At 41.0% G+C, this 25,146-nt stretch overlaps 2 protein-coding genes across 2 annotated transcripts; one reads left to right on the top strand and one right to left on the bottom strand.

The window, feature by feature from the left end:
* Positions 1-2,421: 2,421 nt before the first annotated feature.
* Positions 2,422-10,331, top strand: plagx (pleiomorphic adenoma gene X). Its single transcript, XM_084068537.1, has 2 exons — positions 2,422-2,559; positions 5,291-10,331. The coding sequence occupies exon 2, from the start codon at positions 5,872-5,874 to the stop codon at positions 7,186-7,188; it is 1,317 nt and encodes a 438-aa protein (XP_083924663.1). The 5' UTR covers positions 2,422-2,559; positions 5,291-5,871; the 3' UTR covers positions 7,189-10,331.
* Positions 10,332-11,933: 1,602 nt separating this feature from the next.
* Positions 11,934-23,694, bottom strand: mylk2 (myosin light chain kinase 2; the record flags this gene model as incomplete). Its single annotated transcript, XM_084068712.1, has 16 exons — positions 11,934-12,038; positions 12,312-12,444; positions 13,513-13,665; positions 14,604-14,732; positions 15,112-15,182; positions 15,580-15,721; positions 16,131-16,240; positions 16,688-16,781; positions 17,226-17,331; positions 17,780-17,982; positions 18,712-19,100; positions 19,507-19,701; positions 20,018-20,160; positions 20,852-20,933; positions 22,321-22,460; positions 23,433-23,694. 16 exons carry the CDS (start codon positions 23,692-23,694, stop codon positions 11,958-11,960), a joined length of 2,433 nt encoding a protein of 810 aa, XP_083924838.1. The 3' UTR covers positions 11,934-11,957.
* Positions 23,695-25,146: the final 1,452 nt, after the last annotated feature.

Genomic DNA, 25,146 nt, shown 5'->3' with positions numbered 1-25,146 from the left:
AGATTTTTTTGTTTTTGTCGCTAATTCGATGACCGGGTCATCGATCGGTCAGTTAGACTCAGTAGGAGACTCAATTGAGTCTTAATTGAGTCAAAACAAAAGTCTCCATGAATTCAAGGCTTATTCATGGGGTGTGTAGCCTAATTGATAGAAAATAAGTCATTTTTTGGGTGAACTACACCTTTAATACCCCCTCCCCCCCCCCCCCCCCCCACACACACACACACACACACACACACACACACACACACACACACACACACACACTCATTATTATGTATAACTGTCAGGCAGGGACCCCCTCTATATTGTATAAAATTGTGTTTCAGATTCAACTTTTTTTTGTTTAGGTGGTCTGCTCTCCTTCCCCTCTACACCTATACCTCTTTGCCAAAATAATATTTTTGGCAAAAGTTCTCCTCAGAAAAGGGATGCTACGGTTCAAGTGGTTCATGTTTAAAAAAAAAATCATATCACACAAAGATTTGGCGGACCCCTTGTAGTAACTCTGAGGACTCCCTAGGGGTCCCGGATCCCCTGTTGAAGACCTCTGAGTGTATAATATTGCACTTTCCCCACTTATCTAATTTTGAGTTTATTTTGAAGGCAAACAGTGTAAGGTCCGGTCGCGCTGTGGTCAGCTGTGGTTGTCATGACGCTGCTGGCTGTGTGTGGTACTGCTGCAGGAAAACCCTCTTTGGAATGCGAGGCGGAGGGAACACAACAACGAGGTCAAGGGTCACACACACTGCAGGAATGCAACAGAGAAAAAAAACAACTTGCACCACCCCCACCACACACACGCACACACACACACACACACACACACACACACACACACACACACACACACACACACACACACACACACACACACACACACACACACACACACACACACACACATATACACTCCCCTCTCAGTTGCCTCGACGCCACGCAGAGAAATGCAGGGAAGAATTGCTAATAAGTCAATACTGTCCACCAGAATTTCTTTCAATTGCTAAACAGACTGAGCTGCTTGACTGCATACACTGTATAATTCAGAGAGTTAATTTAACTCTGGGAGTGTGTAAATGGAACCAAATGGACCCCTGGCACTGTAAGGGTCCTTTTGGTTCCATATTTGTGCACTCTAAAGTTAAATGAACTCCCCCATATCTCATTACAATAACATTTGTTGCAGGTTTAGCAAATAACAAATTAAGAGCACAAGTGCGGTTTTGTGTCTACTACACATTTCAGGATTCAACATTCATGTCTTTGATCTGCACCGAACATGTCTATTTTACACAGATTAATCATAAAAGGCCAAATGTTATGTAGGATTGATTTAATAAAAAGTAGGCTAAAATTTGACATCTACATTTCATTTCATTTTTATAAGTTTGAATTATTATAATAAAGTTATAATAATTCAAATATAAAACAAATTATATCCTTAGTTATGTATTCATTTGTAACTCTGAGAGTGTAAAACTGTAACCAAATGGATCCATAGTACACTCTCAGAGTTAAATTAATGTCCTAATCAAATGTTAGAGCAATTTCCTCTTATTGTTGGCTTGCTACTATCAAATGAATTAAAGGTGGTGTATGTGATTATTATTTATTCATTAACAATAACAGTTACATAGCTCTATATTCCCAATCATAACTGATCATTCATTCTCTTTCCTCATAGGATGAAATTGGTGACCCACCTGAACATTCATTTTCATATAGGCAATATAGGTAGATTTTTAACTTAAAAAAAACGACAAGGTTTTGCTTTAACCCAAAAAATAAAATCACCTTTAAAGTCAAGTTCAAGTTTATAATCCTACAAATCAACAGTCGAATGAGATTCATATAAACTGGGGGTTCCTGAAATAAAACAGAGACCAGTGGTGTAAAGTGCATTTACTAAGTACAAGTACAAGTACTGTACTGTACTTAAGTACAATTTTGAGGTATTTTCACTTTACTGGATTTAAAAATGTCTGTACTTTTACTCCACTACATCTCAGAGGCAAATATTGTACTTTTACTGCACTACAATTATTAGAAAACTTTAGTTACTAGTACATTTTTAGATTTTGATTATTATTACTAAACATACATTAACCACTTAAGCTCTATATATATTTCTCTGCTGTTTTAAAAAGATTTCTATATATTTACAAACCTTGAAATGTGACATTTCTGCATAATGAGTACTTTTACTTTTGATACTTTTAGTACATGTTGATGCCAATACATTTGTACCTTTTACTCAAGTAAACGTAACGGAGTATTTATACTCTGTGGTATTGATACTTTTACTCAAGTAAAAAATGTGAGTACTTCTTCCACCACTGACAGAGACCTGATCCAGTAACATGCCTTCTGTGCAAAAGTTTGTCAAAAAGTGCTGTGTGCGTGACGTCACACTCCCACAATGCATGCGCTCTACAACTCCAACGCCGCGCCGAAGAGTCCAGGCCCAGAATACCATAAAATCTTTAAAAAATCAGAAAAAATGTTGAGGTGAACATCAAAGGGAAAATAATCAGCAGAAACACCGTAGACCGCCTCGAAGTAAGTTTTTAACCACGTTTTGGAACGTATGACACTAAACAATACTGCTTAAACTTGATCCAAAAAAAAATGACCCGTGCCGACTTGTGGTGGTAAACTCGGTGACATAAACTTGCTGAATCGTTTTTATCTTTTGTGCATTTTGTAACCAGATCCGATCTGGATACTTTGTAATCATCATGTGAGAAGTGGCTTCATCGTCGTCGGATTTGTTAACAGGAAAAGTGCATTTTGAGTCGTTCACACTCTTGAATGTAGCTTTACCTCGTGAATGCAGGCTATGTAGCTTACATCACTTTAGCCGGTGATAATCAGGTGGAATAGACTAGACCACGTTCAGAGGGTTCACACACACACTCTACAAGTGTCCATGTATATATTAGCCTACCTTCTTCTATGGGCTTTATTATCACTTCATTCAAGTAGAAGAACGCGATGAAATTAACACGATCAGACGGTAATTAGCTTGTTATTACAGCATTATTATTGCATTTTATTATTTTTAAACCGTGCTGTCTCATCCGATCCCACTCTGATATATTCGGAATTAATATATATTGACCAAACTTTGTAGTAGGTTTGCATGTTTAGGTTGCTTACAGCACCTTTTAAATAATGAAAAAACCTCGAGAGCATCGATGCTTCATATTTGAGCTAAGATGCTGCAACCCACAAGATGGCAGTGATAGCATTTCGTCATAAGTCATAGAGCATGGAATGATGCAGGTGAGAAGATCTATTATTGTGTAGTAATAATACTACATAACGTAAATGCATATGGTAGTATTAGTGATGAAATTTGGGGCGACTACAGTCACCAGAATACAGAATTTATGGAAAGATAGGCTAACTCAATATCTTATTATAGCTAGATGAGACAGGCAAGCTTCAATCCTTAACTCTTTACCATATCTCCCTTATTATCTTTTAGTGCTTTGTGAAAGTACCATGCATTATGCAGCCTAAATATAGACCCTGTATAGGAAATAATCTATTTTTTTGTTTGTAATCAATAGCTTGATTTCATGCGTTTTACTGTCACTTGTGGGGTGTTGAAATACATTTGAGTTGTAAAAGGGTCACTTACAGTACTTAACGTACTGAATAGTTCTTAAATCTTCAAAATATTGTATTCATTATGTAGAGAATTCTATCACAGCTATTCCCACTTAGTAGTTTTGTTGCTGGATTCCCTGCAACACTCAAGGAAATGCAAGTTCATCAATTATAGCTGTCCTTCACACGGCCCTGAGCTTGCTCAGTCATTATTCATGTTACTTGGTTTCTGGTAAAACTTTTGACATCTTGCTACCTCAGTTAAATGGGCGTATCTGCTTGCTACTTATATTTGATATCCATTTTGAAATTGTATTCATCACAATTTCATCAAGTTTCTATTTGTTTGATGATTATTTTTCACCTATTATTTATACCCCTAACAGAATCCTGTTCACATGAGTTTGAACCACTGATACATATATACATCTAGATTTATTAACCAGTCCAGTGTAGCATAAGAACATTTATTAATGTATAATAATGTTATCTCATGTAGATTGCAATTCAGTTCATTAACCACCCAGTTATTTAGCCTCCCTGAAAACGATAATTGAAAATACACATACTCCACAGCTTCCAATACTTGGCTCATATGTCATAAGAATGTAATTGTTTGAAATCTTGTTAGATACTATGCCGTACCCTGATGGAATTGGACTCTGACTAAGATACATCAACTTTATTACATAATTACTCAAACTCCATATTTGTGAACCAATTCCTGAGCAATTAATCGTGTCTTTTCTGGGTAAAACAGAAATAGGCAGTTTATTTAAAGCCATAAATCCATCAATCCTGTGGTCATTTGAAGTTTTACAATAACATAGAATTTCAAACAGCAGATAGACAGTTCTTGTACCGCTTTACCAGCAGACGATAACTCTGTTTGTCACGGCTCACGCTACTTACACGCACAGCATCACTTGAAAGCAGAGTTTATGTTTCAAATTAACATACATGATGCAAGACGAAAGAGTGTTGGGGGTTTGGACATCCGGATTGGGTCTTACAGAGATGGTTTGAATCAAAAGGGAAATCTATTGTGAAAAGATCTCTTATGACTCTCACAGGTGATAATGTACAGATTCAATGAAGAAGCACACGTGCATGTAGTTGTCCAACCGCAAGAATACTACTAGCAAACATGCACTACATTGACTACAGTACGTTATCAGTGATATTGAGTATACTTAATACATTTAATCCCAGAGTTTTAAAACCTGGCGTAATTAGACTTGACTTGCAGCATCCAGGTTGCTTCCCTGAGGTTGGTCAGTGTGCCTGTTCAACAGGGAGTGGAACTAGGTCGTATAGCATGTTCCTCTGCATCCTTCTGGTGAAACTCCTCACCGTCAGGTGAAAAGAAGCAGTTTGCAACTTCATTTGAATCGGAGGAGACACATGCATGTGTACACCCTCCCAACTGTAGGAGGACTATGTGTATGTGGGGAAATATGGGAATTGGCATAACAACCAAATTAGGAGAAAAAAAGGAAGGAGATTTGATTTAACAAGTAAATCAATTCCAGGATAACATTTGTTGTAATGTAATAATTGTTCATCTTAGGAGAAGACTTTCTCATCTTTACTCATGGCTCCCAGTGTAGATTTTGTGTTTCTTAATGATAATATAACAAAAATTACATTTTGTTCTTCTTTATTGTGTTTACAGGACTGTAAAAATGCCAGAGAGCCTCTGCAATTTAGCTGCTGCTGCAATTCTGGCGTTTTTGGCTGGCTGAACGCTGCAATAAACTTCTGGGCCTAAACAAGAGCTCTTTTCAGGAAACACACACACACGCACACGCACACGCACACACACACACACACACACACACACACACACACACACACACACACACACACACACACACACACACACACACACACACACACACACACACACAGAAACAGTCAGAGCTTCCAAAGCTGCTGAGTGTGTCTGACTCCTCATCACCCTAGCCCTTTTGGGGTTGCTATGGCAGCTGTTGCCACAGAAACCAAGCGTCGGACACAAGCTCGCCCTACCAAGGCAGGACAGACCGCCAGTCATCACCGTAAGAGACCATCGGACACCCAACAAACAGCACTTAACATTCATCACACCACTCTGAATGAACAAGGCAACCAGAGGTCTTCAGTCTGATGCTCAGCTCCTTGGAATAACCCCATGAGTCTTGTCTGTGTCTGGTCAGGCTCCGGGCCAGAGTCCCTGTGCATAAGAACAGCCAGCGCTGTCCCATCTGCTAGAAGATGTTCCAACAGCAGGACCATCTGAAGAGCCAGCTGCAGGAGAGCCAGCAGGCCGGCAGGCAGCTCTTCCAGTGTCAGGAGTGCGGAAAGCAGTACAGCACCCAGCTGGGCTACAGGCGGCACCTGGTGGCGGCACACAGCCCCGCGCCCGGCCTGCCGTGTCCGGAGGGAGCGGCGTCTCTGCTGGAGCACCTAGGCAGCCACAACGACAGGCCCCCGCCGCCGGAGGGCAACGCAAACGCTGGTGCACCAGTGCGGGAGAGGAAGTACTCGTGTGAACGCTGCGACCGACGCTTCTATACCCGCAAGGATGTGCGCCGCCACGCTGTGGTGCACACAGGCCGCCGGGACTTCCTGTGCCCACGTTGCGCGCAGCGCTTTGGCCGCAGAGACCACCTGACACGCCACCTGAAGAAGAGCCACGCCCAGGAGACAGGGCTAACGCCCGCTGGCACTGGCACGCCGGTGGCCACCCCTGCCCCGGCGACCCCATGTATTGTGAAGGAGGAGCCAAGTCCTGTGACCTGCGACCTGGGCTCGGCCTCCAAGGAGCCCCCCGAGGCCTTCTCGATGGACATGTACAACTCCTACCCCATGGCCAGCCCCATCCCCGGAATAGGCCACCACCATGGCCTCATGCAGGGCTCCTTGTCCACAACCATGGGCGTGGCTCGTCACATGCCGCCCCCCTCCCCCCACCCCCACCACCACCACCTGCAGTCGCCAGCGGCGCAGCAGCAGCAGCAACAGCAGCCGGCGTACGGCAACATGCCCAGGTACCAACACGGATCTACCTCATACCCCCGTGCCGATGTGGAGAGCTTCCTCCTGGACCTGCAGAGTGGCCTGCCCCCCCACCTGAGCGCCGCCCCCTCCTGCACCTCCTCCGCCGCCTCCCCTCCCCAGAGGGAGGCTCTGCCGGAAACTCCCGGACTGCCGGGAGCCGGGGACCCCCACCTGCTGTCCAGGAGCCCCGCCCTCTCCTCCGCTGAGCTCTCCTGCGCTGCTAACATGGACCTGGGCCCGCTACTGGGCTTCCTGCCCTTTGGCCTGCCGCCCTACAGTGCCCACATGGGGATGGGAGGGCTGGTGATGGGCTATCCGTCTACCTCCAACTCAGCCACTTCCTCCCCATCCTCTTCCGTTGGCCTGTCCTCCCAGGCCCCGGGGCCCTTCGCCCTCCTTCAGCCTCCCCAGGCTCACGTACCCCAGGGCCCCGGAGCCCACAACCACAACCAGCTACCTCAGGGGTACAGCAGTCCTACAATGAGCACTTCCAGCTCCCTACCTCGCTACTACCAGGCCTTTCAACAGTGAAGCAGCCCTGCTCCCCTGTCCTTAGGGGACACCGCAAAAGTTGTCACCATGGAAACTTAATCTGGCATGGGAAGGGCAGCTCTGGTAATGGACAAATGCTGGCCTCGATGTGCTCGCGCATTGTTTTTTTGAAAAGGGTAAAAATGGGAATGATATCTCCGCATGAGCCTCCTGGTTTAAAAGAAGAAGAAAAAAGCAACAACAACAAAAAAAGAAATATGCTAATTTAGCTTGTTGATGCTAATTATGCTAATCTTGGATATCTTTTGTTGAACACAACAAATCACCTCATCAGTATTACCTCATTGTTTTTTTTGTTTTTTTTAAGGAAGCTTGAAAGAGGGAAGAAAATTTAGATGATCTCAATGCAACCAAAATTGAGTACTTCTTTCGGGTAAAAACCTGTTACAAACAGTGGTTGCACTTAATAAAAAGAGAGTGGACACAGGTGCAGCACAACCCCAGTGAATTTTACAGTTTGAGGATAGTTCTTTATGAAAAAAACTACATTATTCAAAACAATCAACAAATTCTTTCACTCATGAGTAAGAGAATGCTTTCATACTGCAGCAGATGTTATAGAAATTCACTGATAATTTGGCGTACTGAAGTTGGATTCTCAGGTAATTGAAATGTTTTAGAGATGAGCAGGGCTACAAAATTTTAATTCGTAATGAAATCCAGTGGAATCATTTGTGGCAATTTTGCCTCAAAATGCAAAGAATATGCTTTTAAATGCCTTATTCTAATTTACTGGCAGTAATTGCTGTAAATGTAATCCCAAGACCTACAACTGCCAGTAACTACCCCAGGTTACATAAGTGATTGATTTTCCAATTGCACCAGCAGATGGATAGATGAACCAATTATCTAAACTATATATGAGCCAGTTATGAATCAATTGTCTACAACCTTCTTCACCCCTTCAGGTGATGAGAAATTGATTATATTAAGTCAATAGTCTCGCAATGAAATGCCTACAAATAGCGATTCAAGCTATTTTGTGTTTGTTACTTTTGCTATCTGATTGCTGTTTGAGTAACGTTAATTGTAAAACGTATTTACATATTCTAATTAAGCACAGTAATGTTATTGTAAACCATGTAATCCATCACTTCCCAACCATGCTAACCATTCAGCTGAGCAAGTGATGGATCTCAAATGTAATGCACAATAGTTTGACCTGTATTGCTGCTAAAAAGCATTGGAGATTCGGGATTGAACACAGTGTCACTGGACACTGAGCAAGCTTTGAGCTCTACAACCATTTCACTGTTCCATTTAACATCCATTCCCGCACGTTTTAGGCTCTTGTTTGATTTTATAGTTTCTAATGTAATGTTGACCGAGCACTGTGCCTCTCTTTTTGACTTTGCCTTTGGCATTCTTCACCTTTCTTTCTGCAAAAGACAAGACGAGGCAAAGTCGAAGGTGGGAAGCGTTTTAGGGAATGTCTGTTGAGATTCAAGCCAGATGTGCTTGTGTCACTCACTGAAACATAGGATGAATAAAGTTACTCAACAGTGTACCAAATGTGCTCCTCAGACTTCTGGGATCACATCTCTCCATTAGCAAAAAAACGTTTTGCCTGGCACCTGCTTCAACAAACAGGTCGTCCCTTCAACTCGACTCGCATAGTGGCATATCAGATTTTATATCACCACAATGAAACGTGACCATCTCTTTGGCTGTTGAAGTTATCTTGGAGAGAAGATATTTAGAGGGATTGTTACTGAAAGGGTTGGTTTCACTCTTCTGCCTTAACGTTTGCTGTATTACAAAGGACTTTACCTCACTAGCATTGTTCCAATCCTTGATGTGTTGCACCATTGTCTTAAAATGCTACTGTTGTGCCTCTCTAAGAGTGTCTAATCTCGACTGGGTTTAAGCACTTATGACATTTATGGAAAAAAGAAAAAGGATGACTCTGATCTCTTGAAATGTTATGTACCTCAACAAACATGCAGAACTGTTATATTTTATGTGTATTTGCTTCTAGTTATTTTTGGTTATTTGTGCCATTAGATTGAAACTATAATGGTAGGTTTTATGAATCTAAACTATTTTTATCTAGTGACAGACAGCGACATAATTCATTCAAACTTTGCTACCTCTCATATAATTTTCTCCTGCAAAACAAAATCATCATTGTTTTAACATGTAAGTTGAGTGGTTTAGACTTGGATGCGATAATGTGTTGAGTTTTCAACTATGGTGTATACATTATAGCCGTGTATCTTTGACACATCTAGTTTACCCATGCCTTTGATGATGATTTTTTTCTACTTGTTGACTACCTCAGAGAAGAGCGACAGGTTACTCTCCACTTGACTACAGAGAACATGTCTATAGTTCTATTTTTGTCAGTGAACAAACGCACACTTTGTAGCTTCATAGTTTTATATTGAGGTTAGCTTAGAGCAAAATGATTTCTAGCACAAGTAACATACTGTGTTCCCTGGAGAACCATTTTTTTTTGCGTTTGTTGTAATCTCATTGTTTTACTTTGACTTGTTCAATCTGGAATGTTTCATAAATTTTAAATCTGGATATGGAATCTAAGCCAGTTAAGCTTTATCTATACTCGCACGACAGTGTCACTTGTGGTAAGCAACACAATTTCTGCCCAATTTGTGATTTTAGTGATGGGCTAAATATATAGCGTGTACAATGGAAAATAATTGTCACCATCAGCGTCAATTTATCGCTTCTGATAGCCAAACTGGCTTAAAGAAAGCTGAGTTTAGACCCATAATAAATAGCTCTTATATCAACACTTGTCTCTAATAAACACCAGAGACATTGCTGTGTGCATCAATCCCTGATAATTGATCAATATTAAAGCTGAACATTGGCTGTCTGATAAACAAGCGATGTTGTAATACCAGCCTTGGAATCCAGATTGAACACATAGTAAAACATTATCAAGGCAGCGCAGATAGGATGCCAGGCTAATTAATGTACCCACCATCTTACCGAATGATAATTTGTTACAATTGGTTGCATCACCTGCATTCAAGTTGGCTCTGAGAACCACTAAAATGCAGGTATGACCACTTTTAACTTCTTTCGATTAGAGCAATTTTGCTTTAGGTGTTTGTATTATCACCCAATAGACTAGAGAAAGATGAAAAGAAAGAATAAACAGCTCTTATATTTTCTAATTGTCAGAAAATAAAGCAATAAATCATTCTTTAGATTTCTATTTGTCTTTGTGTTTTTGTTACAGTGCTGCTTAAATATTTCTGTCTTATGAGCAATGGAAAATATCGTTTGAACATTTATCAACTAATAGAATTTTACATACTGCAGTGCAGATGGTTGACATTACATTTCAACAAATTATATTTGCATGTGTAGCATTCCTCTGGTTTAGCTCCTAAACGGCTGAAACCATTAAGACAGTGTTCATTATTTCGGATACCTATATAAACTATTGTCCATTGCTCTTGAAAGAAACTATAATTTGCTATCAAACGGACTAACTTTAACCCAGGCATGCCCATTATTTTGGGCATGTCAAAATGGTACTATGGGTAGAGATCATTGTGCACAGAAAGACAGGACAGCCTTTAATTTAATATAAAGCTGGAATTTATTTTAATAGTTATGCTCCAGGGACTCGGGCGCTGCATACGCAGATTAGAAGGAAAATTGCTCATTAACAATCATCATCATCATATTCTTGTTGTAATATTAATTATGGGGTTGCCTTCATCCACCTTTGTGCATTGAAGAAGTTGCATGTGACTTCTGTGAAAAGATTACATGTGTCCAAAGCAGAGATATTTGACAAAGCTACTTTACATCTTACAATGTAAGTATAGTAAGTAACAATGTAAAGACATACATTATCATTACCTCCACTTGGGGGCAGAATAAGCCCCAAAAAACACTCTTTTAGAACAAGTACATGGTGGCCAGCACAATGAGGTTCAAAACATCTGGGAGGTGTGGCTGTTACTGTATTATATAGAGCAGTGGTTCTCAATGGGGTCCAGGGGCCCCTTGGGGTCCTTGAGGGGTTGCAGGGGGTACCAACCGGCTAGAAATTAACCCAATGAGAGAATGTATACGAAAGATTATTCAGATCATAGGCTTCACTCTCCACTGTTATCTCCCTACCTACAGTATCAAGACAGTTGTAGAATTCCGTACTAATCAAAAAAAAATCTTCTCCAATCTTTTCAAATGGGGTCCATATCAATTTGTCAGTCCATGACATGAAAATGTTTAAGAACCACTATATATAATCTAGCTTTTGCTTAACATAGTTATCCCACATACAGTCATTGTACCTGTAAGTGTGAGACTCATGCACTATCAAAAGTAAAAATGTTACCATAGTGGAGTTTTGGTTTGTGTAGAATACATACACTCCAACATATCAAGTTGCTAGTTGAGTCAACAGTTTAGGGAAATACATTCATATGAACACAAATCCAACTACAACCTGGTAGCTACATATAAATTAATAAATCATGCACACATGACAAAGGAACCTTAGCAATTAAGTGAATGCAATATCTGATTCATGAAAATGCTGCCTTACTTATTGCATAGTAGTTGCACATTTTTAGCTCTACAAACAGTTTCAAGGTTGTTGTTTGTGGGGTGCAGGCTGAATGTATGCTAAATGTGTTTGAATCCAGCACAAGCTTACTCTATACTCACCGAAAATAGCCGAGCTACAAGCTCATCGCATCACCCCGTGTTGTGAGCTTGTAGATCTGCTATTTTCTGTACTACGGATAGAGCGATTTTAATGGTTAGATTCCCATAGAGGTGAGAGAGCCTGAGCTGCCAATCTTCTTCAGTCTGTTCGCTGCTGTTATGGCGATGTAGTTTTTCTGCCAAAATAAAACACGCAACAAACACACACAAGTGTTATTTTCAAAATCTAACTATGAAAGTCTAAAACTGGAACTTATAGTTAGATGTATTGTACACACCAGATTGTACTGGGGAAAAAAGCCACATGTTCATTATGATGTATCGAAATGCATCAGGATAATTAACAATACAACATAATTTATATCATTTTGTGTTAAAAGTATTGGTGTCAATTAATCCATCAATTAACATCAATGAATGTGTGTAAGAACGCTGTTGTGTAAACTGACCTTCCATAGCCTCTTGGTCATGTATTTCTTGAGCAGGACCTGGGATTTGAGCACTATGTTATTGTGTTTTGCCTTCTCTGAGATGTTGTTGAGCCAAGGATGCTTGAGACACTGAGCTGCACTCAATCGGCCTCTGAATAAAACAGTGGATTAGATGGAAAACCTTATTTTAAGGAATCCATGCTTTGTCAGAGACAGAAAGGAGCGGCTGAAACACATCACAGGTCAGGAGAAAGACTTGAATGAAGAGAGTCTGTACAGTGCACACAGAAAAATCCTGACCGGTTAAGGTTATGGTTGTTAATGTCAGAATTCTGATCAAGGATTGATAGTATGAGACCATGTCACTGAGCATGAAAACATTATGTTATTCATATACTGTTTGTGTATATGTTTAATCCAAGAGCAATACTTTTCCCCCACTCTGTCTTTATACCGCAAACTATGTAGATTAGCAATGAATTGGGGCCAGGCTATATGAAATTCTGATTGCAATGCAAACCTGACCACATTGCACAATACAATACAAGCGACAAAAAAGTGAATTAGTTAGACCTGCCAGTTAAAGTTACTATCCGGAAGATTTATGTTCTACCCAAGATTTGAACCCCAGTCCCCTGCACAAGAGACTAAACTTCGACCACTGACCTCGGACAGAAAGCCCAGTTGAGCAGGGGAGGTATTGCACTTTGAGATTCAGGCAGTACTACTTGTCAACCAGTAGTGGTCCTACCTGACCCCAGCATCTACATTTCTTAATAGAAAAAGGAAACCACCTACAACCACTGCAGATTTGTTAGTTATATTGTATAACATACTCAAGCTACCATACAGATTGGTCAAATAATGTATCATTCACTAAAAAGTACTGGATTGCAGCTTTAGTCCATATCACGAGGTGAATATTCATAAGAAATAGCAGATTTACATTTACGCAGGCTATTTTCAGCAAAGATATTTAGTGTAGCCCATGGGAATACGGTCAACTAAGTAGAGGGCTCATGGGAATATGGTCAACTAAGTATAGTGTTTAAGTGGTAAAATAAACACTCAGGATTTTACTGTGTACACCCTCTAACCCCTAACGACCACTAGCACAGAATAAAAACGGAACATTTCTCAGATGAGGGACGGTGGATGTTGCCTTTTAAGCCAATGCCAGAGGCACTGGGTTCAGCAGAATTAGAAAGCTGCATCTTACCCCTTCTCTCTGATCATTAAATTGGCGATGAAGTCCTTGGCTTCTGCTGACACATGTTCAAAGGCCTCCTCGTCAAAATACCAGTTGACAGCCAGCACGTTACTCAGTGTCTGGCTGTCATCGTCACCCAGGAAAGGTGACATTCCACTCACACTGTATAAGCAACAAGGGTAATAACACCGACACATTATTATTGTTTTACACATCTCATTGCCTATTAAGAGATATTATGTTAAAGTTTATATTCATTATCTCCACCAGGCCGGAATGGCACAGGAATATGTTTTCACCCCTGTCCATGTGTCTGTGAGCAGCTTATCTCGGGCACCGATGAACCGATCAGTGTGAAACTTTGCACGTACACTCTCAGTAGGCCAAGGAACACATTATGACAGGCTGTGTCACGTTTTGGCCTATACTGTAACTCTTGAAGTGTAGGTCGTACCATCAGAATCGCATGTCGAAAGGACTCTACAGAGCATACCTCCAAAGCCGCTTTCACTTCTGCCAATTAATAGTCTGTCATATAAACACTATTTCGCTCTCAGCTAGACTGGGACCAGACGAATCTGCCAGTGCAAAAACTAAATTGCCCTCTGCGATTTGGGTCTGGCTCCATTGTGAATCCATTTCCTGCTCCCGAAGTCTGGGGTGACCAATTAGGGCCCAGTATTCAAATATGGGAGACTGTAATTTGTAGTTGGTTGTAGGTCTAACCAATTGCGTGCAGACTCCATTCTTTTGATCCCACGAGAGAGATCCTTGGAAATATATCCACGCAGTGATATAGTCTGGCCACGCGAGGCTAGCCCGCAGCTTCCATGTCCTGAGGGCGGCACCCCACCACGACTGACACAGCCCTGGGTAGGCAATCTGGCCTGGCGGAGATCCACGCTCTGAGGAGTACACTTTCCTAGTTTATATCATATTCCTTGCTTCTGTAATAACCTCACTTGTGTTGTGGAATAAACTAAGTTTATCAAACAGTCTCTTTATTCTCATGGCAGCTGCCTGTACATTGATGTGATAGGTTAAACACATTTAAGAACTTTGCCACTGTGAAATATGGTTACAACTTAGAGAGGACTTACAGCATGTATGTGACCACCCCAAGGGTCCACATGTCTGTGGGAAAGGAGACAAAGTCGAAGTTCACCACCTCAGGGGCCAAAAACTCTGGTGTTCCAAAGTTGACTCGCAGCTTCTCCCGTGGTTTGTATCTGACAAAACAGGTCAAATGTGCCCAAGATTCAGACATTTCGCCATTTGACGCCAATTAGACACTTGAACACCTACTGTATCCATGTGAGTGCAACTGTAGAATAAGCTTAAAATGCCCAATTTTAAAATAACCAATATCAAGGTGTTAATATCACAGCACCTTACATGGAACAAATAATCAATGCCATCGTCATTCATATTTTTCAGTTGAACAGCGTTTCAGCACAGCTCAATACTGCACACCATGCGGTGTCAAACTCATTTTGGGTCATGGGCTGGATTGATCAAAATGTGACTTTATGAGGGCCAGACGACTTTTTGTCTGTGCATGCGTGTGCACATGTCATCACGATTTGGAGCTCATGCATCTAGTCTTACCTTCTGGCCAGTCCAAAGTCAATAATCTTCACCTGATGACTAGTGTGGTTCACACACAAGATGTTTTCTGGCTAGAAATCATGGAACACAAACCCAATTGGAAAGAAATCTGACTCAATATCAACTTTAATCTGATATCACAAGTCACTGATATAAGTAAAGAAGACATCATAGAAGACCCATAGAAATAGAAGAAATAGAGAGACAGCATATGTATAAAGAAATGCTATCTATTACACAGGTATTACTATGTGTTGATCACAATGTTTTGGATTATATATTCTGACTATATTGAACAAATGCTCATTTGGATGAATCCCTGTGGATTTATTACTTCCTTTTCCAGGTTTGACAGGGAAGCACAGTGTTGCTGTGAATGGAAATATCCCTTCCATTTATTCCATTACATTTGTTTCAATGACTCAAACATGTCTAAAGTTCCCTAACTATCACGTGTGGCTGCCTGACCTTGAGATCCAAGTGAAGGACATACATCTGATGCATGTAGTGGAGACCTTCACAGATCTGCTTCACAAACACCATGGCATCCACCTCTGTCAGCGGGGTGCTCTCATCCACAATCCTGTCAAACAGCTCGCCTCCCTCCACACTGACACATGCCAGAGACATACAGTACACATGTCACACACACATGCCGGATCAAGATATAACTGTCATTGCAACACTTCTAATCCTAAACCTAACCACTTAACAACTTATACGCCTGATTCATACTTTGTTGTGTTGCACAGCAATTTGTTTTGCCTTTAATTACATTCCGAAAATAGGGACGACTGGGGTAGGTCTAAATTGGTAAAAACTGGATCCTTCGGGACAAAAAACATGTACTTTCCCCCTTGCAATAGATTATCACACTTCACATGCACTCAAACTGACTCTGTTTGAAATGTTATTCAATGAACTTTACTATGCAGTGGTGTTGAGAGGAGCAGAGAAGTGATTAGCTGGACACAGTGAGGCAGAATATAGTAGAATAGGAATGGAGGAAGGAGTCCTACCATTCCAGGATAAGAACCACTTGGTTCCTGCTCTCAAAGGCCTCATACAGCTGGAGGATGTTGGCATGACTCAGCTGGTTCATCACCTGCACCTCATTCAAGGCCATCTCCTGTCAGACAGAGACATGCACGCACACTCTCAAGTTCTCAACAACTCTTTTCATTGGAGGTATGACATTTTCACTGTCACTAAACTATCAATCTATCTATCAACAATGTAAAACGATTGATTTGTACTCTCTGAGTTACATTAAGGATTTTGAAAAGTGTTTATCCATCAATAATATGTATATCTATCTATCTATTGTATACAGTGTGTATCTATCTATCTATCTATTTATTTGTCTGTCTATCTATGGTATATCAATCTGTCAATGGTAAATCAATCTGTCTATGGTTTATCAATCTGTCTATGGTAAATCAATCTGTCTATGGTATATCAATCCGTCTATGGTATATCAATCTGTCTATGGTAAATCAATCTGTCTATGGTCTGTCTATGGTCTGTCTATGGTATGTCTGTCTGTCTGTCTATTGCATGCCAGGTTCTACAGTACCTTTTCTTTGGCGTTGCGGGTGTTAATGACCTTAGCAGCCAGCCTCAGTCCAGATGACCTTTCCGTGCACCGATGAACCTTTCCAAAGCGTCCGCTGGTGAAAACACATGCAACATATCCCACTCACTGTGATGTACAGTATAAGATAACTCTGTGACAGTGTGTCCTTACTGGTATACATACTAACTACATGAGCCACCAAGCTGTTGCCTGAATGGTGGAGTTGTATGATTGGTCTGTAGGATCAGCAAATTGCAAATATACTGGAAAATATGTGAACCTAAGGTTTAGTTATGATGGAGATATTAACAGAGAGTGTGTGTGTGTGTGTGTGTGTGTGTGTGTGTGAGAGAGAGAGAGAGAGAGAGAGAGAGAGAGAGAGAGAGAGAGAGAGAGAGAGAGAGAGAGAGAGAGAGAGAGAGAGAGAGAGAGAGAGAGAGAGAGAATAGGGAGTGACAGGTTCAAGTAAGTACGTGTCACATTGGTGTGACTCTACCACAGTGGTGCCAGGGACAGACACTTTTTGAACATCTCTCACCCTCCCAGGACCTCTCGGGTGTGAATGATGAAGAGGTCTGATGCTGGACTAGAGCTCAGAGAGACAAAGCGATGGAGGAACGGAGCTGGCTGAGGAGGGACATCATCTGGGAGGGCAGGGTAGAGTCAAGTCAAGTTGTTGTAAGGTCCTTAAGAACTGTTACAGTGAAAAAAGGTTTTACAGAACTACATTTGAGGAACCTTACTGGTGGTCTGGGGTGTGTTCAGCCCATTGACTACGGGATACGTGACCATTTTCCAAAGCACACTGTGGTTTGTTTAATTTTCTAGGAAGACATTTGTTCCATTCGATTCCATTCCTTTCGCAAAAATCTACTTGCAAAGAAATGAAACTTGCTTGAGAACTAAATTCTAATATTGATGATTTACCCAGGCAATGGTGTTTAGCCATCATTGACTAAATTATCCAGGTACGTATGGGAACATTTCAATGACTGGAGAAAAACAATTGTAAAAAATAAAGCCATTAACGGTCACTAAAATGGTCTGTGTTCATGTCCAAGTTAAATTAACACTGATAATTTGACTGTGTACCTATGATCTTGTGGCAGATTTGTGGAGATGAGATGGTTCTGGCTGTGTCTGATGATGTAGCAGGGATTACATGGATCTGAATGCCACAGTCTGGACTACGGCTGGGGATTGACCCCCTAGCCACAGCATGGCTGTTCCCCTGAGCAGGGTGTGTGGTGGGGACTACCATCTGTACTGGAGCCTGGGGTCCTGCTCCCTGGAGCCTACAACACCACACACATATCATTGCTGTCGGGTGGAAACCTTGTACAGTATGTCCAAAATTGTTACTTTTCAGGACATGGAAAAAAGAACCTGTGTTCCAATGGAGCCAATGCAGTTAATTTTCATTAGTTCAATATTTATAAAACCTACACACACACACACACACACACACACACACACACACACACACACACACACACACACACACACACACACACACACACACACACACACACACACACACACGTAGATAAAATAGCCGATCTACAGCATGTATACGTATATTATTTGATACTTCTGTGTGACACCCCAGTGTGACTCAGTAGGGAATTAACTTACAGGGAAAAGAATATTGAAATATGGAGATAGCAAATGACAATTCATAATGGACCAACATATCAGATCATACCACACCATGTTAATACCTACAGTAAATGGCTTTAGGTAACTAATATAATATTACTGTTATTGTTATTATTAATGTTATTATTGTCGGTATAAAGCCACATTTAAGTTCTGAAAGGTTTGGTTACACTGGTGTAGTTTGTGATTCTTGAAGTAAAACAGGTTAGTTATATGTAAGTCAAAATGCTCAATAATCTGTGTGTGTGTGTGTGTGTGTGTGTGTGTGTGTGTGTGTGTGTGTGTGTGTGTGTGTGTGTGTGTGTGTGTGTGTGTGTGTGTGTGTGTGTGTGTGTGTGTGTGTGTGTGTGTGTGTGTGTGTGGACCTCTGAAGAGACTCTGGACAGCTGGACACATGTCTGAGGGAGGACGGACTCTCCATCATTACTATGACAGCCGGTCCGCATGGCTTTTGTGGCACCTGTAATAAGGTCACTGTCTTCGCTGTTTTGGTCGGGCCAGTCGTGCTCTGGCTCAGCTGGCCGCCGGCAACTGATTGGACGGCTGCTGCAACCTCCATCATCTTGTTCATTCCCAACTTTTCTTTCTGGCTAGAGGGCTCTGGCATTGATTGAACTTTGACCTCTTGGGATTTCCCACCAGCCACATGGACCCGTCCTCTTGCTCCTCCCTCCTCTGCGTTGAAAGGAGCAGTGACAGCGGCTTGCTTGGGAGGCCGCTGCTTATGAACCTGTGGCTCACTGTGCAAGTCGCTCTGAAAACAGACATTTGAAAAACATCAAAAGTAAGGTCATGTCCTTCCATTTATTGTTGAGTGGCGAGGACCTCTGAACCCATGAGTACCCTGAGCTGGGTTGGGATTGAATACAGCCAATGTCTTTGTAGATCTGCTATTTTCATTATTATTTCATTAACATTTCTACATGTTTTTGGAAAATGTATTTTTATATTATTATTACTTATTATTATTACTTTTGTGGGATTTTTTTTACTGAGCAACTTTCACTTGTAGTTGAGTGATATTTGACCCTTGGTATCTATACTTTGACTCAAGTACTGAGGTAAAGTACTTTGTCCACCATCAAACCCTTGTCTCTGTAGTGGTGGCCGAGTGACATCCCTTGGTGTTAGGTTTGTTTGAATACATTAAGGTGAAATACCTTTCTAATGACTGATGTGCTCATTGTGTCTGGTGTGGCTTGCGTCACATCTGTTCCTCCCACACACTGCCGGTTGGGCATTGCCATTGGCTGACCTTTCACCTCTTGGGAATTTCCACCAATCACCTGCACTCCAGGTATCATCACCTGACCTTTCTTGGGAGCATTGTGGACAGCCTGCTGTCTGTTCATATCCTAGTGTTGGGGTCAGTAATATGATATGGATAAAATGTCTACATACTGTATACTAATGCTCACAATATGTAATGGTACTAAAGTGATCCATAATGTTCTGCATTTCAGCATTCACATTTCCATGTTGGGCATTTAGCAAACTCTTACCCACTGAACCTTACAATAAGTAAATAACTAAAATAATAATATTTGATCACTATCGAGTCTATGATAAGAGGTGCAACGTTCATTAAGACTGAAGGTGAAGTATTTTCAGAATAAAAAGCATGCTTCATTTTTTCTCCTGTTTTGATATCATTGTAAAAGGCAGACAAACCTTTCCAGCCACCATTGTGCTCTTGGTCTTTTGTGCTGATGAATCAGCCGCTGGGTGCGGATGATCCACTGGTGTCCCTCCAACAATGGGCTTTTGGCCTATTGTGAACCCTTTTGGGTCTCTCTGCTCTTCCCCACAGCCGACTGAAAAGACAAGCAGGCCACCTGTCCGTTATACTAGGAGGTAGATTGGTCAACAAACACTTACTTACTAACTCTGATAGTGTACAAATGTAAGCAAATGGACCTGTTACAGTTGTACACCCAAGTTAAAAATTGATAAATGAACAGAGGATTTTATTATTTTACTGTGAAGTACTGACGGGTACAGCACTATAAAGTCCGATCTTTCAGAAGGCATCTTGAAGTGCTTAGCGTTAAAAAAAAGAAAATGTTGAAAAGCTTATCCTCCAACCATTGTCATCTACTGTATAGGACCTATAGGATACTGGCTGCTGTCACTGTCGCTTACGACCATACCTCCTCCTTAACAAGCTCAATCACATCCGATTTTGGAATCTAAGCAGGGTCGTGCCTCACAAGTACTTGGATGGGAATACCAGTTGCTGTTTTTTCATTCAACTAACCACCACGGAGATCATTTCAGTTTTTTGTTGTTTTTTCCTAGAAATGCTTTTAAACCCTTTTCATCAATATTGATTTTTTTTTTTTTTAAATGAGCTTAATCCAAAATTTCAAACTGTTCAAAAGCCCCCAATTTAGTAAGCAGGAAAGACAGGTTTGTTGCTTGTTGCTTTCTAAAAGGAAACATTCAGTGAAAAGGTGGAGGCTGAATAACAGGGATACATGTATTTGTAATAGAAATGAGCTGTACCTTTCACGGGAGAAATGGCAGGAGGAGGGGATTTGATGTATTGTTGTTTACTGCTTTCTGGCTGGGAGAAACCATCTGGACTCTAGGAGAAAATACAATATTTCAAAATTCAAAAAGATTTTTGTTTTGTCATTTATTTTCTCCACCAGGAAGCCTACTTGTTATGGCGTGAAACACATTTTAATGGATGGCTAAATTTAAATTGTAAATAACAGGATTAAACCTAGTGCTTATAAAAAAAGACTCAAATGTGCAGTATATTTTTGTGGAGACAGGGGACAAAAAGCACACGTATACTGATTTTTAGAAACAATAGCAAAGAGTACCTTCACAGTGATGAGTGGGGTCTTTGCAGGTAATGATGCAGTCTTTGGAGTGGCAGCTTCTTGTGGTTGTGATTGAAGAACCACATTCATGTGTTGACTTGTTTGTGTATTTGTGTAAACATGCTTTCCTTCAAGACCACCTTCATAAGAAACAGCATAATGAATTGAAGTGAATTTGATCTGTAAGCTGTGAAACTGTCATTTTTCTCAACTGATCTGTAAGAAGTGGAGAGCATAATCCAGCAGAGTGGTCAAGACATTGCTATACCTCCCCAATTGCATGAATCGTCAGTCCTATAAAAACGTATTTTATACAAAAACATATATATTTTCATTGTCTCCTCCAGCCACGGTTGTCTGTAAGGCCTGCCGTTTGCTGCCAGTGTTGCTTATGGCCATACCACCCTGAACACGCCCGACCGATCACGTCCAATCTCGGGAAGCCAAGCAGGGTTGAGCCTGGTTAGTACTAGCACGTGAGATCGCCTGGGAATACCAAGTGCCGTAAGCTTTTTCATTCATCTAACCACCGTGCACTTACTGTCAGTTTTAAAAAAAATGTCTAATGTAAACTTATTTAAACTTTTTGTAAGTCGCTTTGAATAAAAGCATCTGCTAAATGACTGTAATGTAATGTAATGAATCCATGATGTCAGCCTGTGTAAAAAGCCTCCCATTTAGTTTGCCATAAAGTAAGCATAACATGTGACAACAATCACCACACAATAATGAGACCTGTACAATTTTAAGTAAACATAAAAGATTAATCGAAAAGGCTGGTTTGTTGCTTTCTAAAAGCAAACACTCCGTGAACAGGTGGGGGATGGAATAACAGTGATACTGTACATTTATCTGTGATAGAAATGAGCTGTACCTTTTTGGAGAGAAATGGCAGGAGGTGGGGATTTGATGTATTGTTGTTTACTGCTTTCTGGCTGCGAGAAACAAACATCTGGACTCTAGGAGATAATACAATACTTCAGAATTCTGATAAGGGGAATAATTAGCATTACATTATGATTTTTGGTTATTTGTCATAAGGCATGCATTTTAATTCTAGACTAAATAACTAGCCTCGTTCCCAGCCTTTTCTCATCTCAGAGGAGAAAGGTAAATAACAGGATGAAACAAAGCACAGATTACCTTGACAGTGATGAGTGGGGTCTTTGCCGGTAATGATGCAGTCTTTGGAGTGGCAGCTTTTTGTAGTTGTGATTGAGGGACCACATTCATGTGTTGACTTGTTTGTTGATTTGTGTAAACATGCTTTCCTTCAAGACCACCTTCACAAGAAACAGCATAATGAATTGATATGTAAGCTGTGAAACTGTCATTCCATCTAATAATTTAATACCAGTTTATGTTGAGATGTTCTCAGGTAGGCCTATGCACTTCCCTCTTTCAGGTATGCACTTCCCCTTACTAAAATAGTAATCAGTGGAAGGAAAGGACAACCAGTGTTGGACATTGTTCCACAACTGCCCTTTAAGAAGTGGATAAAATTAAGGTTTTCAAACTAGTTTTGCTGTTTCAAAACAATGAAACAAGGATGATTTGGAGTGAGACGACCCATCCAATGCAAAAAACATAAACATGTCTGCATTGCAATACACTAGAGAACATAAACAGTAGAAGCACATAGGGGACCTGGCAGCTCAGAGATACTTAAATTATTTGGGGAATGAGCTAAAAAAAATGGGTGTTGGGTGGCTTGATTTAATGCAGACCGATCATAATTTAAAGCATGGATCTATAGTACAGATGAACAACCTCTACTTTGCTACTTACGCAAGTACCGTATTTAAGTACAATTAAGTATTTTTTACTTTACTGGAGTAATTCTGATTGTCAGTACTTTTACTGCTACTCCACTACATGTCAGAGGCAAATATTATACTTTTACTCCACTACAATGACTTGAAAACTTTACTTACTAGTTACTTTGTAGATTTGGATTATTATTACCAAACATATTAACCACTTCCGCCCTATATACAATTCGGCCATTTAAGAATAGCCGATCTACAAGCTCACAATGTCGTGATGCACGCATTGTGAGCTTGTAGATCTGCTATTTTCAAAAGATGTGTATACACTTCATACAAATGTTCTACTTTTGGTACTTTAAGTACATTTTGATACGTATACCTTTGTACTTTTACTCAAGACTTTTACTTGTAACAGAGTATTTCTACATTGCAGTATTGATACTTTTAGGTAAAGAAATTTAGTACTTTTCCCACCACCGCACCAACCTTTCTCCATCCTCTCCAGGACTGTCTGCATTTCAACCATCTTCATGTCCATCTTCTCCAGCAGCCTGGACTGGGCTGCCAGCTGCCTCTCTGTCGCCTCCTGCTGGCGGACGTGCGTACTGCATGTAAAGCACGAGGGACAGCCACCATGTCCTCCTCTTCCCAGGACCAGCTCCAGTTTGTGAGCCAGGCTGTCTACTTTGGCTTCTAATGTCCCCAGGCCAGTCAGAGCGGCAGATACCTGGCCCTGCAGCGAACCCATGGTAGAGGGCTCCTAGAACGACTCCCCAAAAAACAGGGCCTGCAGAGAGAGCCTTAGCAGTTTGGCAAAAAAAGATTCTTGACAATTGTGATGAAGAGCTGATTCTATGCCATGAGATTGAAGAAGACAGTGTGCTCCAAGCCTCTAACACACTTTATGCGTGATCTCCTTTTCCAAACGATCTTCGCCACCATTCTTTAAAGTTGCGGGTCCAATGTTTCCATACCTGTAGAATTCAAATGCTGTGCCTAAAAGCGCAGATGAGAGTGAGAGGCAAAACCCATATGCAATTGTTACAGGGCAGGCAGTAGACTTAGGAAAGTCCAGTGCACTGGTTTGAACCAGTTATCTCTGTTGGCTTCCAGCCCCAGATCCAGAAATAGCCAGACAAGGGGTACAGTGACAGTGGAACAGCAGTGACTTGGGCAGGGTAGAGAATAGTACCAGATAAGCAAGGTATGCCAGGCACAGTGGACAGACGTCAGAGGAGAGCACACAATAAGCAAGCAAATAAGTTGTCATGTTGATGAATGGAGTAAAATTGCACAGGTTACAATATTCAGATTCAAATACAATGTTAGCTGAAATGCGTACATTGGTTATAGAAAAGCAGAGGGAAAAGGATTTGCTCATAGAGAAAACCTCTACAGTAAGTTTTACGCTATAGCCTAGTTTTATCAAATATAGGTCGTCACGGATCCCAAAATCCATACTGTATTATGGAAAGATATGGGTTAAATCTACACAAGGTGTCTTGGGTGACTTCCAATTTCTTCTTTCCCTGTAGGAAGGTCCATAAATGCACCTTACATATTTGTTTTCCAAGAAACTATGACCGTCGATATGATCTAGATTCTAGATAAATTTGACATTTATATCCCTCCCAGTTGTAGGTGTTGCAACTAATTCGGATGTTTTGTAGCATTTTAAAGCAGTAAATCCATCCTTGGCCAAGTGGAACACACTACAATCTTACCTCTAGGCTACAATGTCCAACATGGTTAAAACAAAGTCATTTTAAAGTAGTGTACTACATTTTCAACCAACCACGTCTTCATATAGTGGTGCTCACTAATAAGATGGTCACATTTCCAGACTCTGGACAGCTTTGAAGCCTGTCTACCAGAGACATCATCAGTAGGCAGTTGTAATTTTCAACTTTAATGATGCAATGGCTTCTACGTGATTTCAGTGTGTCATCTCCAGGAAAACAAGGCTGTAGTTTCTATTAGCTTGGAATCCCCATTGATGAGGTAATTGGTAGGCAGTTCTGTCCATATGCCATCTCTGAGACACAGAGCGGTTAGTGCCGTCTGTGCTATCTTATGACCACTAGTAACTGCCAATTATACGATAAGGTTGAAAAGGGTCAAGGGCTACTTTAACAGTACGAAAGTACATGCCAAGATTATTGTAACTTGGCACCAAAGAAAACGACAAGTACCGGTAGTT

This window comes from Gymnoscopelus microlampas, assembly GCF_963454915.1.
Source record: "Gymnoscopelus microlampas genome assembly, chromosome: 10".
In the NCBI taxonomy this organism is placed as follows: Eukaryota; Metazoa; Chordata; class Actinopteri; order Myctophiformes; family Myctophidae; genus Gymnoscopelus; species Gymnoscopelus microlampas.
This window is presented reverse-complemented; position numbering and strand designations above follow the sequence as displayed.